At 37.3% G+C, this 19,293-nt stretch overlaps 1 protein-coding gene across 1 annotated transcript in view; it reads left to right on the forward strand.

Moving 5' to 3' along the window:
- Positions 1-9,002: 9,002 nt before the first annotated feature.
- The window catches only part of LOC131996006 (uncharacterized), a 158,778-nt gene continuing 148,487 nt past the window's right edge, over positions 9,003-19,293 (forward strand). Inside the window, exon 1 of the mRNA XM_059365411.1 lies at positions 9,003-10,172. Coding sequence (XP_059221394.1) covers positions 9,003-10,172 — 1,170 coding nt within the window. The remainder of the gene's footprint in view (positions 10,173-19,293) is intronic.

A 19,293-nucleotide genomic window follows, 5' to 3' on the forward strand; every position in this document is an offset into this window, starting at 1 on the left:
AACTCACTGTCCTAAATTTCAACAAAATCGGCTAATAAATGTGGGTTTTTTGGGCCTAAGACTCTTAATCGGTGGATCGGTCTATATGGCAGCTATATCCAAATCTGAACCGATTTGCACCAAATTGACGAAAGATATGGAAGGACCTAACATAACTCACTGCCCCAAATTTCAGCGAAATCAGATAATAAATGTGGCTATTATTGGCCTTAGATCCTAAATCGGCCGATCGGTCTATATGGGGGCTATATCAAGATATAGTCCGATATAGCCCATCTTCGAACTTAACCTGCTTATGGACAAAAAAAGAATCTGTGCAAAATTTCAGCTCAATATCTCTATTTTTAAAGACTGTAGCGTGATTTCAACAGACAGAAAAAACCTACATATTGGCCGTCCGATCTGTACAAAATACCAGATCTTCTAGATTTTTTTGTTTATTGCGGTGTTTCTCCACAATACCTTGATATAAGTGTTTGCGACGATTTGAGTTCAGACCACACTCCTATTCTCCTTAACTACAGAGCAATTCCCTGTCAAAGACTATCAGAAAAGCCTCTATTTTCGTACAAGACAAATTTGGAGAGATATCAAAACTATATTAATTCGGAGCTTAACCTTAAGATATCACTTAAAACTGATACCGAAATTGATGACGCCTTAGAGAATTTTGTAAAACTTATCCACGAGGCCGCATATCAAGCTACTCCTCTGGAAGAAAACAATAAGAAATCTAGCGTGCAAATAACACTTGAAATAAAGAAACTAATAAAGGAAAAGAGAAGATTAAGAAAACTTTGGCAAACAACGAGGCGCTCATCGGATAAAACTAATTTCAATAGAGCAGCCCAATATCTTAAGAAACGCATTAAACAGATGAGAAATGATAGCGTTGGGAAATACCTCTATGAACTTAGTCCTGCCAAACATAATGGTCACAATTTGTATAAAGCGACTAAATATTTGAAACGGCCACAGAGAAGAATAATTCCTATAAAAAAGATGGACGGGACATGGTGCAGATCAGACAAAGATATAGCTGAGGCATATAAAAACTTTTTGGAGGATACCTTCACTCCTTTTAATTTTTGTTCTCCTGAAAACTATGATAAAATAAACAGTTTCATTGATGTGCCATGTCAAATGTCTCCTCCGATAAAACCATTTACTTTCTGTGAGGTCCAGCATGAAATAACAAAGTTAAATGCTAAAAAGTCGCCAGGCTATGACAATATTAATGGCAAAGCTTTGAAGTCATTACCAAAGAAGGGAGTCGTCTTCCTTACAACATTTTTTAATGCTCTAATTAGAGTATCACATTTCCCTTCCCAATGGAAACACGCCAAAATTATTATGGTCAGAAAACCGAACAAGCCTGACAATTTGTTAAGCTCTTATAGACCCATAAGTTTACTACCTATTTTATCGAAATTATTTGAAAAACTTTTTCAAAAGAGATTGATTCCAATTTTGGAGAAAACACGCATAATACCGGACCATCAATTTGGTTTCAGGCACAATCATGGCACGCCGGAACAGTGCCATAGGATCGTAAATGACATCAGGAATGCTTTAGAAAATAAAATGTTTTGCTCATCCATCTTTTTAGATGTAAAACAGGCTTTCGATAAAGTGTGGCATATCGGACTACTCTTCAAGCTCAAACAATTGTTACCTGCACCCCAGTATCTATTACTGAAAGATTATTTAAGCCAGAGAAGTTTTTATGTAGCTGTAAATAGCGAAGAATCGGAGGTAGGCAATATCAATTCTGGAGTACCACAGGGGAGCGTCGTTGGACCATTGCTGTATACGTTATACACGGCTGATATACCTGTTAACGATAATGTTACAGTAGCTACGTATGCAGATGACACAGCTATATTGGCTTCTAGCACAGATCCTGTTCAAGCGGCAACAATAGTACAAAAACAACTTAACTGCATTCAAGAATGGCTTAAAACGTGGAATATAAAAGTGAACGCCGATAAATCGACAAACGTTACATTCACGCTTAAAAAAGATGATTGCCCTCCTTTAACGTTAAATGGTGAATTGATTCCTAAATCGGATAGCGTAAAATATCTTGGTCTTAGATTAGATAAGCGACTCAACTGGAAGGAGCATATTAAATCGAAAAGAAAGGAGGTGGACATAAAAACTAAAAAGATGTACTGGTTGATTGGTCCTAAATCGCAGCTTAGTCTTGAGAACAAAGTTATTCTCTACAAAACCGTTTTAAAGCCAGTGTGGTCATATGGCATTGAGTTATGGGGAACCGCTAGCAATTCCAATTTAGAAATTTTGCAAAGGTATCAGTCAAAAACTCTTAGATTGATAACTAACGCTCCCTGGTTCGTGAATAATGACTGTATTCACAACGATTTGGGCATAGGAAAAATTAAAAATGAAATAACAAGACTAAGTAACAACTACCTCAATAGATTAAGTAATCACAGTAATGCCTTGGCTATATGCTTACTAGATGATACTTATGAAGTCAGAAGATTGAAAAGAAATCATATTCTAGACCTCCCCTTTGTAACTATGTAAATAATTAAAAAAATACTAAGTATACTATGTAAATATTTAAAGAAATTATATTAAGTCAGAAATGTAAATATTTTATAGTGTATTGCTAAGGTTACTGAATTTTGGCAACTCTGTTAGTATTTTAAGTGTCACAAAATTTGCTTATTATTTTGTATTTATAAATAGATTGCAAATAAATGAAATGAAAAAAAAAAAAAAAAAAAAAAAAATATATCTATTTTTAAGGTGATTCCGTGATTTCAACAGACAGACGGACGGACATGTCTAGATCGTCTTAGATTTCTACGCTGAAACCGAAGAAGGGGGAACTTTATCTGAATCTCAAATGATCTTTATTGGTCTATGAGTTCGCTCGGAGAGTTTAGAGTCATTTATGTTTGGTTGTTAGATGTACTCCATTCTAAAAAGATTTCATGTGAGGCCAATATTCTCATGATATCCGATTTAGGGGTATTTTCGGAGGTGAGGAGGTCCCAGATATTTGGCGCTGAATAAAAATACCATTTTTTACACCCTATATTGTAACTGGCCTCAAAATTGGATATCAAATTCGTTTTCTAATCTCAAATGCTATTCATTTAAAACCCCTTATTGCAAAAGTCAGCAAATTTGTCCGGTTTGCGATATGGGCCCTAAAACTATCAATATCAAGTTCCACTCTCTTTAAGACCCAAATTGTCATGGTGAGCAAATACGTCCTATTTGGGGGGCTGCCCCCCAAACCCCATGTCCCACATTTACATGTCAGATTCATGTTCTGTACTCAAATATCTTTTATTTGAGCCCCATATTGCCAAGGTCAGTAAATAAGTCCTGTGTGGGGGTGTTTTGGGGAGCGGGGTGTACCTCTCGAAACTTGGTCCCACATTTGCATACCAGATTCGTATACTACTAGCAAATACTTTTGGGCAACCCAAAATTACTTTTTGGGCAACCCAATACCTTTCATTTGAGCCCCATATTGCCATGGTCTCTATATATGCCTGATTTAAGAGTGTTTAGGGGGTTGGGGTGGTTCCCCACACACTTGGTTCAACAATTGTGTATCAGGATACCATAGGATGGCGCTATACTAATCTAGTCATTCAGTTTGTAACACCTCGAAATATTCATCTAAGACCCCATAAAGTTTATATACTCCTAATTCTCTCGACGTTCTGAGTCGTTTTAGTTATGTCCGTCCGTCTCTCGAAATCACTATAGAGGTCGAACGCGTAAAGCTAGCCGATTGAAATTTTGCACAGATACTTAATATCAATGTAGGTCGTTGGGGATGGGCAATATCGGTTCACATTTCGATTTGACTTCTTGAGCCCCTGAAAGCCGCAATTTTTATCCTTATTTAGCTGTAGTTTTGCATGTAGTGTTCTGTTCTGACTTGCAACAACTGTGTCAAGTACGGTTCAAATCAGTATATAACCTGATATAGCTTCCATATAAACCGATCTTCCGATTTGATTTCTTAAGCCCTTACAAGCCGCAATTTTTGTACGATTTGGCTGAAATTGATCATGAAGTGTTTTGTTACGACTTCCAAAAACTTTATCGAATACGATCCAAATCGGTTTATAACCTGATATAGCATCCATATAAACTGATCTCCGGATCATCCCTATTCGGTTCCTAGAAGCTTTAAGTTTTGACAGAAGTTTGGTATGTGGAATAAAATAATGCCCTTCAACTCGATTTATTATTCATAAATTTTTATCAGAATTCTACAATTCGGCCCGGCCGAACTTTAATGCTGTTTTAAACACTTATAGCCGTTTTAAATTCAATATTGCCATCCAGAAAGGAAATTCTATACGTAATTGCGCTGCTAATGCCATATTCCTTAATTGTTTAAAATTGACAAATGATACAAATTACAAATACGGAACAAAAAACTTGGTTCGAATATTGGCTAGGCAAAGAAATGAAGATATGCCACATAAATTCTCAAGGTCGGGTAAGGAATATTGATGAATTTAGATATATTTTTGAAGGATAAGGCATTGATATTATATGCCTCTCGGAAACATGGCTTAGTCCTTCCATAGCTGACAGTCTCGTCATCTTAAATGGATATACTGTGTTCGGATCTGAAGAAACCTGATAGCTAGAATTCTTTTAAAGTCTGAATTCGGGGACCAGATAGAATACGTGTTTGTTGAACTATCTTCAAATTGTGAAAAAGTTTTAGTTGGTTGCTTCAGGGCTTCAGGTTGTACTGGAGTCTGTAACACTGGGTTATACTGATGTTATAATCACCGGGGACTTTAACTAATACATACTTATAGATTCAACTCTGACTGATGATATGTTGACATTCTTGGCCTATTCGTCACCAATAATACAAACCCCACACATTTCACGTCAACCGTCCAAACACTCTTAGATTTGTTCTTGATCAGATTTCTGTTCCATGTTTCTCTAAGCATGATCTGATTTATCTCGCCTACGATTTTGATTTGCGGGAGGAAGAGGAGGACATATCTTATCGTGACTATAATAATTTGAATTATGAACATTTAGTTGGTATGGTCTACTGGATGAACTGCGATGACATATTTACACTTTTAACTGTCGATCAACAGACGGCTTTCATGATGGATAACATTTTACGTCTCTATGATGCAACAGTTCCAATACGGATTAAAAGGCTTCGGCCAAAACAAAGCCATGGTTCAATTCAAGAATTAAGGCGCTTATCGGGGATAGGGACTTGGTTTACAGTATATAGAAGCGTTTCAAGTCTCCAGAGCTGAAAGAAGAATTCCGTGAAGCCAGGAGGAAAGTTAACAGTTTTATAAATGCGGCTAAAATGGAGTACTATTCTTCAAGTGATGATTGAACACATACATGACATTGGAGTGGGTAAACCCAAGTCAAACACTCGATACGAGGGGGATCTACAATAGATGAACCCAACAGGACCTTCGTAAGTATACCCGATATACAAACGGACACGCAATTTTACAGTGATGATGATGGGTTGGCTTTCGTTTTTAATGCCCGTAGTCCTTTTGAGTTTAGATGTGTTAGCCATGAACAAGTTTATGAGAGTTTTGTCCGTGTTAAGTCAAATGCAATTGGCATGGACGGACTTGATCCGAGATTTGTACGAATGTTACTTCCATATCTCCTACCGTACTTTACGTACCTGTTTAAATCAAGTTTGAGCTCCAGTGTGTAACCTATTACTTGGAAGCATGCAAAGGTTATCCCCATTCCCAAATCCAATGTTGATTATTGGCCGATATCAATTGCATGCTATCTCTCCAGGGTTTTCGAGAATATTCTTCATGGACAGATGTTGGTATACCTTCACCAAAAGTCCCTGTTTTCAGAAAGACTGTCCGGCTTCCGTTCTGATCATAGTTGCATCACTGCATTGGTTGAAGTGGCTGAATTGATCAGAAATGACATTGATGAGAACAAAATTGGCTTTTTGGTTTTTTTGGATCACTCCAAAGCTTTCGGTTGATCACCTGAATTTGTGCATAAAACTAAGGAATTTTATATACCCTCCACCATAGAATGGGGGTATACTAATTTCGTTATTCTGTTTGTAACTACTCGAAATAATCGTCTGAGACCCCATAAAGTGTATATATTCTTGATCGTCGCGACATTTTATGTCGATCTAGCCAAGTCCGTCCGTCCGTCCTTTTGTCCGTCCGTCCTTTTGTCCGTCCGTCCTTTTGTCCGTCCGTCCATCTGTCTGTCCATCCGTCCGTCCGTCTGTCTGTCGAAAGCTCGCTAACTTCCAAAGGAGTAAAGCTAGCCGCTTGAAATTTTGCACAAATACTTCCCATTAGTGTAGGTCGGTTTGTATTGTAAATGGGCCATATCGGTCCATGTTTTGATATAGCTGCCATATAAACCGATCTTGGGTCTTGACTTCTAGAGCCTCTAGAGGGCGCAATTCTTATCCGATTTGAATGAATATTTGTATGTAGTATTTTGTTATGATATCCAACAACTGTGGAAAGAATGGTTCAAATCGGTTCATAACCTGATATAGCTGTCATATAAACAGATCTGGGGACTTGACTTCTTGAGCCTCTAAAGTAAGCAATTCTTATTCGATTGGAACGAAATTTTTCACGATGTGTTTTTTATGATATCCAACAACTGTGCCAAGGGTGGTTCAAATCGGTTCATAACCTGATATAGCTGCCATATTAACCGATCTGGAATCTTGATTTCTTGAGCCTCTAGAGGTCGCCATTTTTATCCGATTTGCCTGAAATTTTGTTCGACGGATCCTTTCATCAACATACGTGTTTATTATGATCTGAATCGGTCTATAGCCCGATACAGCTCCCATATAAATCGATCTCTCTATTTTACTTCTTGAGCCCCCAAAGGGCGCAATTCTTATTCGAATTGGCTGACATTTTACACAGGTCTCCAACATATAATTTAATTGCGGTCCGAACCGGACCATATCTTGATATCGCTTTAATAGCAGAGCAAATCTTTTCTTATATCCTTTTTTGCCTAAGAAGAGATGCCGGGAAAATAACTCGACAAATGCGATCCATGGTGGAGGGTATATAAGATTCGGCCCGGCCGAATTTAGTACGCTTTTACTTGTTATTTATTGTAACCTAGTTTATTTATTAAGAACCTACTTTAGTCTGATGTATTATAAAACAATAAATCTACACTCTAATTATAAGATTGTTATCATGTTGTGTAGACAATAAATCCATAAATAAATAAATAACTAATGCAGTAAAATGGGAATTTTTAACCGATTCTATTGAAGAATTTTGTTATGACTCAAATCGGTTCAGACTTGTATATAGCTGCCACATATGTATATCGCCCGATTTTCACTTCAAGAGCCACTGCAAGCGCATTTATTGACCAATCTTGCCAACATCAAAATCAATGTTGACTCCTCGGTTCGATCTGACATCTAAAACGCTGTTGAAGACACCTATCTCATCACTTAAAAATCTGAACCTCAAATCTGAAGACAAATACGTTAATTTGGCTCTCTTAGAGTACGGTCGTGTTCAAAATAGCTCCAAATAAATATTAATTAAACTGATTGTTTTATTATATAAATTCCACTTGTTTGTGTTTATTTATTAATAAAAATTACTGTTGTGTAGTGTATACTAGATATTGTTGGAATATTCATCTGGTTTGTGAACAAAACAAAAAACAAAAACGAAAGAAATTTTAACCAAGCAAAGTAAAACAGATAAAAGCTAAATACCATACAACAACAACAAGGTAATAGAAATATTGATCATGTCTGAAATGCCACTCATAACCATTACAACTGAAAACAACAACAACGCATCTCCTCAAGAGATGTTGTTGATGGCGCCAAAAAGAATGAGAGAGGGAGTAAGCATAAGTGAGGGTAACCTCAACAAAACTCCGCGACTCTCCCAATACGATTCCCCTCAGCGCATAATTCATCTGATTGACAAGAGATTTGAGAAACAAACAGAGCTTCTTAAATCTCTGTTAAAAGAGAGTGAATCTCGTCTCTTAAGTGTCATTGATAAGAGTATGGTTGACATAAAAGAAGAGATTGGCAAACTGAATGAAAAATATGTCAAACTGGATGACAGGGTTCAAAAGCTTGAGACACTGGCGGATAAAAGTGAACATAAGCAAAGTGAAATTACTGATCTGCGTAATGAGATGTGTGCAATGAAGGCTAATCAGCAAAAATTTGAGAATCAACAGGTAGCGTGCGACCTGCGGATAAATGGTATACCGTATGATAACGGTGAAAACCTTTATCAAATTTTTGCAAATATATGTGATACAATAAATATTTCTATTCCTACGATAAAGGCGATGTATCGTATGAATAATATTCGTAACCAAAATAGTGCGGCAGATCCTGTGATTATTGTGAATCTAACTACTCCGTCTGACAAAAATTTTGTCCTGAAAAACATTGCACGTTTTAGAAAATCGAATAATTCGAAACTGATTTTAACTCATGCCGGTTTTGATTCAAATAAACCATTTTATGTAAATGAAAATCTTACGAGTCACAACTACAAGATTTTTCAAAATGCATTGAAATTGAAACGACAGAAGCACTTGGAGTCCGTTTTTTCACTTCGTGGATTTGTTTATGTTAAACGTACTGGAACAGATCCTCCTACTCTAATAGAGAATAACGAGCAGTTAACACAACTTTTTCGAGAAACACCAGATCGCACCATCAACGATAACTGAAATGAATCTTGCAATATCTTATAATAAGTCCCAATTAGTTTTGTTAATTTTATGTTTCTTCTTGTTATTAAGAATTTTTTATTATACTCAAAAATTTTATATGTGTTGTACAACTATATTTATTAATGCTAACTTTAATAGAGCTCATAACTACGAAGAACAAATATATACATTACCAGCATTGCTTATCCAATTGACTTGTGATGCCAAGTAATACTGCTTATGGTTCCAGAGATAATCTAAACTGTATGATTAGAATTCTTAAAAACCAGAAATCAGGATTAACGATTGTCCACATCAATGCCCAAAGTCTAAATAATAAATTAGATGAACTTCGTGATATATTTGTTAACTCTGATATAGATATAATATGTATATCCGAAACCTGGTTCCATCCTGAAATATCTGACAATTTGTACTCTTTACCGGGATATAAAGTTTTGAGAGCTGATAGGCACTCCCATGCTGGTGGAGTTGCAATATATTTAAAAAACTGTATCCACGGTACTATAAAACTGAAGTCTGAGCAAGGCAACTGTATTGAATACCTCTTTGTTGAAATAACTGGCATTTCTAACTCGTCAATGCTTATTGGATGTGTATATAGGCCCAACAGCAGCACACCGTTTGACATGCTGATATCGTGCCTTGAAAGAATATCATTACGATATAATGATATTGTTATTGCGGGAGATTTTAACAGCAATATTTTAATTGAAACGCAATTTTCTGATGCTATGGAACTTCTTGATCTGGTACCTACTAACCGCTCTGTTCCAACCCATTTTACTAATCATTCGTCTACTCTTTTGGACATTTTCTTTGTGAACTGTGAGTCAAAGGTTCTTTTATATGACCAAATTGCTGCACCGGCTTTTTCTAAACATGACTTGATATTTCTTGTGTATGACTATCACATAAATCAACAAGACGAGGCAATTACATTCCGTGATTTTAAAAAACTGAACTATAATCTTCTTAATAGCCTTACTGATAATGTCGAATGGGATTCTATATATCAGTTAAATTCTGTGGATGACCAAACAGCATTTTTGCAGCATTATATTAGCTTAATATATAGTCAATGTGTTCCTGAAAAAACCATTACCATAAAAAATCAGCAACCCCCATGGTTTAATGAACAGCTACGTGCACTAATCGATGAAAGAAATATTGCATACAAACGATGGAAACGATACAGAACAACACAACTGCATGAGCGCTTTAAGTGTGCCAGGCGAAATGTTGGGAAAAGCATAAACGAGGCCAAAACGCTATTCTTTCGGAAAAAATTTCTGAATGCTGTTAACAGCAGATCTAAATGGAAGGAAATTCGTAAAATTGGCATAGGAGCGAAAACAAACACCAACTTTCCGCTCAATCTAAACATCAATGAACTGAATGAGCATTTTGTATCTGTTTGCTCTATATGTCCCCATGAAAATATATATGAAAATATGAACACTGTACAAGTGGAAAATCCATTTTCCTTTTGCTGTGTAGACCAAACTGACGTTTTGAACAGCATACTCTCAATAAAATCTGATGCAACTGGAACTGACGGAATAAATCCAAGATTTATCAAAATTATCATGCCAAAATTGCTGCCATATGTAACATATATTTTCAATACTGTTCTGACCAAGTCCACCTTTCCGCATGAATGGAAGCTCGCTAAAATCATACCGACTAGAAAATCGAATAATGAATACCGCCCCATTGCAATCTTACCGTTCTTATCCAAAGCGCTAGAATGCATAATGGCGAATCAAATCGAACAATTCCTGTGTACTCAAAATCTATTATCAGAATGGCAATCTGGTTTTAGAAAAAAGAGAAGTTGCACATCTGTCTTAATAGACGTTGTTGAAAATATTAGACAAAATATGGACAACAAGATGGTATCTTTTCTCCTTCTATTGGATCACAGTAAAGCATTTGATACTGTAAACCATCAAATTCTTGTAGTCAAGCTCTCAAAACTATTTAATTTTTCCCGAACTGCCTGTCAACTGATATCATCGTACCTGTCTCAAAGATCTCAGTCCGTATATTGTAATGATATCTGGTCAAATACGCTTCATGTTCCAAATGGTGTGCCCCAAGGCTCAATCCTGGGCCCATTGTTATTCACCATGTACATTAATGATCTGCCCGATGTACCTTTAACATGTAAGATACAAATGTATGCTGATGACGTTCAACTGTATACCTGCACGAAACTGAATGACTTTCAAACATGTATTTCTAATGTAAATAATGATTTGAATTTAATATATTGTTGGGCTGTTAATAATGCCTTACGTTTAAATCCTACCAAATCTAAGCTGATCATCATACACAAAAGAAGTGTAACAATCCCTGACCAAGTTGAAGTAAAGATTGAGAACACGATTGTAAACCGTGTTCAAGCAGCAACAAACTTGGGTTTAACATTCAACTCTACCTTAACTTGGACGAATCATATAAATGCAGCTGTGGGAAAAGTTCGTGGTATGCTGCGGAATATGTGGGCAGCTCGTCTGTCAACTCCTTTCGAAATTCGTATGCTACTTGCTAAATCTTACTTAATCCCAACTCTTCTATATAATTGTGAATTATTTGCAAGTTGCAGTGCTGATGACAATAGGAAAATCAAAGTTGCCTACAATGATATTGCACGATATGTATACAACAGACCACGGTATAACCACATATCACAATTTGCTTATCAGATTTTTGATCTTTCAGTTGAAAATTTACTAAATGTTAAATGCTTGCAATTACTACATAAGGTTATTTATAACAAAGAACCTGAATATCTTTACAAACACCTACAATTTGCTAGATCAAATCGAGGGCGCAAACTGATTCAACCTAGATTTGAATCTCAAATCACTGAAAGGCAATTTATTGTAAACAGTATTCGTCTCTGGAACACCCTCCCATCATATATACAACTCATAAGCAATGCTATTGAATTCAAAAAGGAGCTACATGATTATTATAAGTAGAAATTGTATGTAGTCTAGTAGTATAAGTTATAATTAAATTATTTATTTATTTTTTTATAAGTTATAGTTTATAATGGAATTAATTGATGAAACTGCACTGTTGTGAACCAGCACAGTAAAATATAAGATATAATCTTGTTGTGCTTGGTGTTAAATAAATGAAATGAAAAATGAAATGAAATGAACAAAGTAGTGGGACCCACTTTAGTTCCAATTCTAGTAATTAACTGTCAGTGATTAACGAATTTTTAAATAACTCTCGTACTAACAAAAGCCTGCATTTTCGTGGGAAAATTAATTATAAACCGAAAACCACAGAACAACAACACTGAAATAAAACATGGGGCTCATTACATGACCACTAGTCACCCACTCATTGAAACAAGAACTGAAGCAAAACGACAAAGTGTAACCGCCCAATTTTATAATGAGGTGAAAACAAACATATATTTAGATTGTAAAATTAAAAACTAAAATCTCAGTCTTTAAACGATTTGGTATTGAATAGGGCAACAAAAACTAACAAAAACTCTGTCTAAACAACTTTGTTAAAACCACATAAAAAAATCAATAACTTTTTACGCTGTCTGTCAACACAGAAATGCTAACAAGAATGGTAATATGTGGTCAAGAGCAGCAAACCAATTGAAATGACCATGACAAGAAGGAGGAGATGTTTTGGACAGAAAACAAAAAATCCTACAAAAAATATTAATAACCAACATATATATATTGTGGCTATTTATAATATACAGCACAAAAAGTAGACAAAACAAAAAAAAAAATAATATATATAATTTAGTTATTGTCTGTCCGTCTATCGGTTGGAAATTATTGAAAAAAATCTAAAAATTATGGAAAAATTACAAAGTCGGTTCAGTGTGCGTGGCACCCTCACACCGTCCCATGTATGGGACGACTAGCGCCCAAAAATGCCATAAAAAGCCAATGAATACTAATGATATTTTAATGAACAATTAATTGTCTTGACTCGGCTGGCTATGCGCCACTCCGCTTATAAATGTCGAAGGCGATAGTCCAACTCATTTGTTTTCTGCTTTGTTTTTCCCCCTCAGTTCAATGAGGAAATCAACTTTGCTCACAAATTACTACAAAATATTGGCCAAAGCCTTATTTTTAGGGCGTTTTTAGAAGGGCCATGCGGGCAAATACCATAACCCCCGCTGGCTTTGTCATTCAAGCGATTTTAGTTCATTTGCATTATTTTCATCATTCATAATCACGCTACTTATTGATTTTAAGTTGGGGGCTCCAAAGCGCATTTAACAAAGGCCCAAAGTGGCTGTTAACTATTTGTGAAATATTTTTCATATATTATTTGTTTTGTATTTGATTAGCCAAACATTTTTTTTTTCTTTTGGTTTATTTTAAGTTTTCTTACTGTTGTTGTTTGGAAACTGTATTGTTTGACAATAATTTATGTAAATTGGAGCAATATTTTAATATTACATTTGTAACACTTGCATGGGGTGGTAATGAATTTACAATAGGTTAAGCAATATAGAGCTGGAGCTGGCTAAGAAACCATGGCTTTAAGTTTAGCCGCGATTAACTTTGCATACCCATAACCTAAAAACTTGACTACGGCCAAGTTCTTCATAGAATATTCATCAATAAGTAGATATCTTGTGTGACGGACTTATTTCATTACGGAATGCCTTACTAAATCGCTAAAAATAATATATCAATTTATTGGGTTGCCCAAAAAGTAATTGCGGATTTTTCATATAGTCGGCGTTGACAAATTTTTTCACAGCTTGTGAATCTCTAATTGTATTCTTTCTTCCGTAAGTTATCAGCTGTTACTTTTACCTTGCTTTAGAAAAAAAGTGTAAAAAAAAAGTATATTTGATTAAAGTTCATTCTAAGTTTTAAAAAAATGCATTTACTTTCTTTTAAAAAATCCGCAATTACTTTTTGGGCAACCCAATATATGAAACCAGACATAAAATAAACTTTTTTTTGGGTCATTCTTCTAGTGGATGTGAGAAATGGTCTCTTCTTAAGTATTACATCAAAATGGAAGATTACTTTGTGCCAGGGATCCGGAGCGGGTACCTTTTTCCGCGAAAAAAAATTTTTTCCGCTCCAGTTGTGTTTTTGGCATAAGGGGGAGGGTCCGTCCCCCTTCCGATACCGACAAATTATATAGCCTATGTTTCCTTTCAGACCAACCTACACAATATGCCAGAACTTCGAGAAAATCGGATCTGCCGTTTTTCAGTTTATACGGAACAAACAAACCGAGTCCCACATATCCGTGATTGGCTAATGTGGCCATTTTGGGAGTTTTTGTGCGGGTGGGGTAACCCCCTATACTTCGATATGAATTTGAATGCCAGATTCGTTATCTACTCCCTTATACTTTTCATTTGATGCCCACTTTTGATTTTGGGGTGAAGGTGGAGGGTTCGCCCCCTTCCGTTATCAATAAATTATAAAACCTATTACTACTTCCTGACCATATTCGTAATCTACTCCCGAATACCTTTCATTTGAGTCCCATATTGTCATGATCGTCAAATAAACCAATTTTAGGGGTTTTGGGGCTAGGGCGGCCCCCCAGTTACTTGGACCAAACTTTTATTATGAAGTTCGTATTCTACTCTTGAATACCTTTCATTTGAATCCCATATTGTCCCGATCGGTCCACTTTTATTTTTGGGTTATACTTTTGGTGTAAGGGGGAGGGTCCGCCCCCCCTTCTGATATCAAAGAATTATATAGCCTATGTTTCCTTCTAGACTAACCTACATAATCTGTGAAAATTCCAAGGTAACTGACACGATTACCCGTTTTTAAGCCTTTACGAAACAAATAAACAAACCGACAAACAAACCCAAATTGATTTTTATACCCTCCACCATAAGATGGGGGGTATACTAATTTCGTCATTCTGATTGTAACTACTCGAAATATTCGTCTGAGACCCCATAAAGTATATATATTCTTGATCGTCGTGAAATTTTATGTCGATCTAGCCATGTCCGTTCGTCTGTCCGTCCGTCCGTCCGTCTGTCGAAAGCACGCTAACTTCCGAAGGAGTAAAGCTAGCCGCTTGAAATTTTGCACAAATACTTCTTATTAGTGTAGGTCGGTTGGTATTGTAAATAGGCCATATCGGTCCATGTTTTGATATAGCTGCCATATAAACCGATCTTGGGTCTTGACTTCTTGAGCCTCTAGAGTGCGCAATTCTTATCCGATTGGACCACAATTAAATTATATGTTGAAAACCTGTGTAAAATGTCAGCCAATTCGAATAAGAATTGCGCCCTTCAGGGGCTCAAGAATTAAAATAGGGAGATCGGTTTATATGGGAGTTGTATCAGGCTATAAACCGATTCACACCATATTAAACACGTATGTTGATGGTCATGAGAGGATCCGTCGTACAAAATTTCAGGCAAATCAGATAATAATTGCGACCTCTAGAGGCTCAAGAAGTCAAGTCCCCAGATCTGTTTATATGACAGCTATATCAGGTTATGAACCGATTTGAACCATGTTTAGGACAGTTGTTGGATATCATAACAAAACACTTCGTGCAAAATTTCATTCCAATCGGAAAAGAATTGCGCACTCTAGAGGTTCAAGAAGTCAAGTTCCAAGATCGGTTCATATGGCAGCTATATCAGGTTATGGACCGATTTGAATCATACTTGCCACAGTTGTTGGATATCATAACAAAACACGTCGTGCAACATTTCATCCAAATCGGATAAGAATTGCGCACTCTAGAGGCTCAAGAAGTCAAGACCCAAGATCGGTTTATATGACAGCTATATCAGGTTATGGACCGATTTGAACCATACTTGGCACAGTTATTGGATATCATAACGAAACACTTCGCGCCAAATTTCATTCCAATCGGAAAAGAATTGCGCACTCTAGAGGCTCAAGAAGTCAAGACCCAAGATCGGTTTATATGGCAGCTATATCAAAACATGGACCGATATGGCCCATTTACAATACCAACCGACCTACACTAATAAGATGTATTTGTGCAAAATTTCAATCGGGTAGCTTTACTGCTTCGGAAGTTAGCGTGCTTTTGACAGACAGACGGACGGACGGACGGACAGACGGACGGACATGGCTAGATCGACATAAAATGTCGCAACGATCAAGAACATATATACTTTATGGGGTCTCAGACGAATATTTCGAGTAGTTACAAACAGAATGACGAAATTAGTATACCCCCCATCCTATGGTGGAGGGTATAAAAATCGAGCAGTAAACGCACCCTTAAATCTGTAATTAGGTCTTTATGGCAGTCATATCTATTTATGGCCGATATGGGCCGTATTCCTTTTGAATATGGGGGGTCTTAGTACAACTCGCGGTTTAAAATTTTAACGCAATCGGATAATAAATGCGGCTTTTATGGGCTCAAGACCCTAAACCGGGAGATCTATCCATATGGCAGTAATCTAAATATGAACCGACGAATCTGTGCCAAATTTTATCTCAATATGTCAATTTATGAAGGCTGTAGCGTGATTACAACAGACGGATATACCGACGGCCAGATACACAGATATCGTTAAATCATCTTTGAATTTAACGACGAAGATTTTTATTTTGTCGGAGTGAGGGGGGATTTTGAGATTGGAAATCGCTACGCTTCCGCTCCGCTCCGGGTTCAAAAAATTTCGCTCCCGCTCCGGCAAAAATAGGCCTGCTGCGCTCCACTCCACACTTCATTCCACTCGGGTCCGAATGCCCGGTTGGTACATCTCTTAGCAAACATACCAATTTGGACCATCATTTGAAAAATTGAATCTTAACATATTTTCCCTTTTCCATCGCAATTTGCATTAAGAGACTTTTCTTTTGTAACACAAAACTAGGTATTCAATAACAATTTGTTACCATCATTACCACATTATACACCCAAAAGAGGCTTATTTATGAATTGATGTCTCACTTTAAATGTTTATCTGGGGCCCAAGATCTCAATCCCATAACTTTGGGCTCTAGCCACCCGCTTGATAAATGAAGTCAATTAATATTTCTATTGTCTGACAAACAACTACCTGTAGCTACCTTTTTGGAAACCTCTATTTTCAATATTCCCTGTAACAAGTTAGTCTGCGACTGTCTCTCTGCTAGTCTGTTTGGTCTGTGCCCTATCATAAACTAAACGCTTGAACTTCAAAAGCAAATTCAATGCCGGAAAAAAACCATTTTTACATCTATATATTACAACAATGGGGGAGACAATAGAAGGCTGCCAAGACACCATTTGCATTGGTATCGGCGCCAATAATCTGCGCAAAAATGTCTTTTGTCTACCTCCATGTAGTGTAGAGATCTTTTTAGCGGCATAACATACAAATCTTTAGAGTATACAAAAGAATTCAGAGCTTGCTATTGACAAAAGAAGTTTTGTGTATTTTGAAGGGCTCGATTGGCCAATTAACAAATTACATATCTTAATTAAATATGCGAGTTAGCGAGTTAATGTAAAACTTTACATTATCTTATGGGCGGTTTAACAAGATTTTTTGTACCCACCACCTTAGGATAGGGGGTATATTCATTTAATCATTCCGTTTGCAACACATGGAAATATTGATTTCCGACCCTACAAAGTTCATCTGCTTCGGATCGTTGTACAATTTTTTTTTTCTTTCAGCCAACACGCAGGAGATGTCCCCTATGAATGCAGTGCATTGCGTTGGCGAGAGGAAATTAGGAATTGGAGCGGGGGAAAAGGATGTCAATAAGCCATTTGTCTTAAGTCTTCGGATGTCAAAGTGGGTGGGAAAAACATTAACCGGAAGTCGATTCCACATACGAACGGTTCGGGCGAAATAAGAATTATTTCTATAATGCATTATGCGGTCCTCTGGCCAATCAATTACAAACGGGTGTGAGCTTCTGGAATGTCTAGTATCCCTGACATACATCCTTACATCAGGAATAAGAAGACGAATATCAGACCAACACACACCATGAAAGTACCGATAGAACAGCGCCAAACAACCCGCATTGCGACGATGATGAAGGGAGGCAAAAGAGTTGGACACCCCACTGTCCCCAATCACCTTATTCAGCAGGGATGACGAAGGGTGCGACGTACCAAATTTCTACAAATTTGGATAACAAATAAGGGTTTTAAAGGGACGAAACTTTAAATAGGCAGGTTGGTGAATATGGCACCTATATTCAAATATATTTCGATCTGAGCCCACTCGGCAAGAATTTCGAAGAGACGAATACTACTCGCTGTGCACAACCTCAGCGATATCAAGTAATAACTGTGTCTTTTATTGACCCCCAATCTCCTCTGTACACAGTCCAGTAGCTCCAGAGATGATTTTGAAGCTCCAGCCCATACATGTGAGTTGTACTTCATTTTCGGTCTTATGAAAGTGGTGTAGATGTTAAGAAGATCAGACCGAGTGAAGTAAATCTTACACCGTTTAAGGAAGCCTAAACACTTGAATGCTTCTTTCGACACTTTGAATACATGTTTAGCCCAACGGACATCATAGCTTCTGATTACTCAACATCTACACCGTTGATAGACAAGGATGATCGTAATGGGTTTGTGTGATCGTTTGTGTGAGTGCGAAGCAGCACTGAGTCTTCGGTGCATTACAATCTACTCGATTCATTCGACCCCACTCAGAAATGGCCAGCAGATCCTGGCAGAGTGTATCGTCCATAACCCGCCTCTTGTCCTCAATCTCTCGAAGACTTGGCCTATAGTCGAATGAGTACGAATGACTGACATCCGCAAATGAGTAGATCGGATTCGATGTCTGACCCAACAGATCGTTGATGAAAATTAGAAAGAGAGGAGGAGAAAGAACAGAGCTCTGGGGTACACCTGCGGCCAATTTGTGCTCATTGGATGAGAACCCATCTATAAAGACTCGAATAGTGTGATCTCTGAGAAAGCTCGAAATAAATCGAACGAAGCCATTACCGACACCAAATGCGACAAGCTTTGATAGTAGTGCACCGTGCCAGACCCTATCAAATGCCTTGGCGATATCCAGAGCCACAACCTTACTCTCACCAAACTGGTGGCTAGAGCGACTCCATCGTTCCGACAAAAATGCCACTAGGACTCCCGTAAAGCGATTTCAGCGGAACCCATATTGTTGGTCGCTAAGAAGGCCATTAGACTCTAATTTCCACACAAGATGGTGATTAACCATACTCTCCATGTTCTTGGAGAGAGCAGAGCATATCGCAACTTGCCGATAATTCGCAGGGTTGATTGCCTCACCTGCTTGGGTATTGGCTGAATGTTCGCAATCTTCCAACGCGCCGGGAAGACTCCCGCACGGTAGGCAAGATTGAAAAGGTTGCGTAATGGACAAGCGTTGAAGAACACTTGCGTAAGACAAGTGTTGATATGCCATCCGGGCCCGGGGATTTATTAACGTCTAGATTTTCAAGAACCCTTTTAACTGCACGAGTTCGAAAAAATATTTGGGGCTTGATGCCTGATACATTTTCGATTGAGCTGAGTGGGTGATTCCTATCCGGCAGGGAAGAGTTC

Source organism: Stomoxys calcitrans, chromosome 3, assembly GCF_963082655.1.
Source record: "Stomoxys calcitrans chromosome 3, idStoCalc2.1, whole genome shotgun sequence".
Classification (NCBI taxonomy): domain Eukaryota; kingdom Metazoa; phylum Arthropoda; class Insecta; order Diptera; family Muscidae; genus Stomoxys; species Stomoxys calcitrans.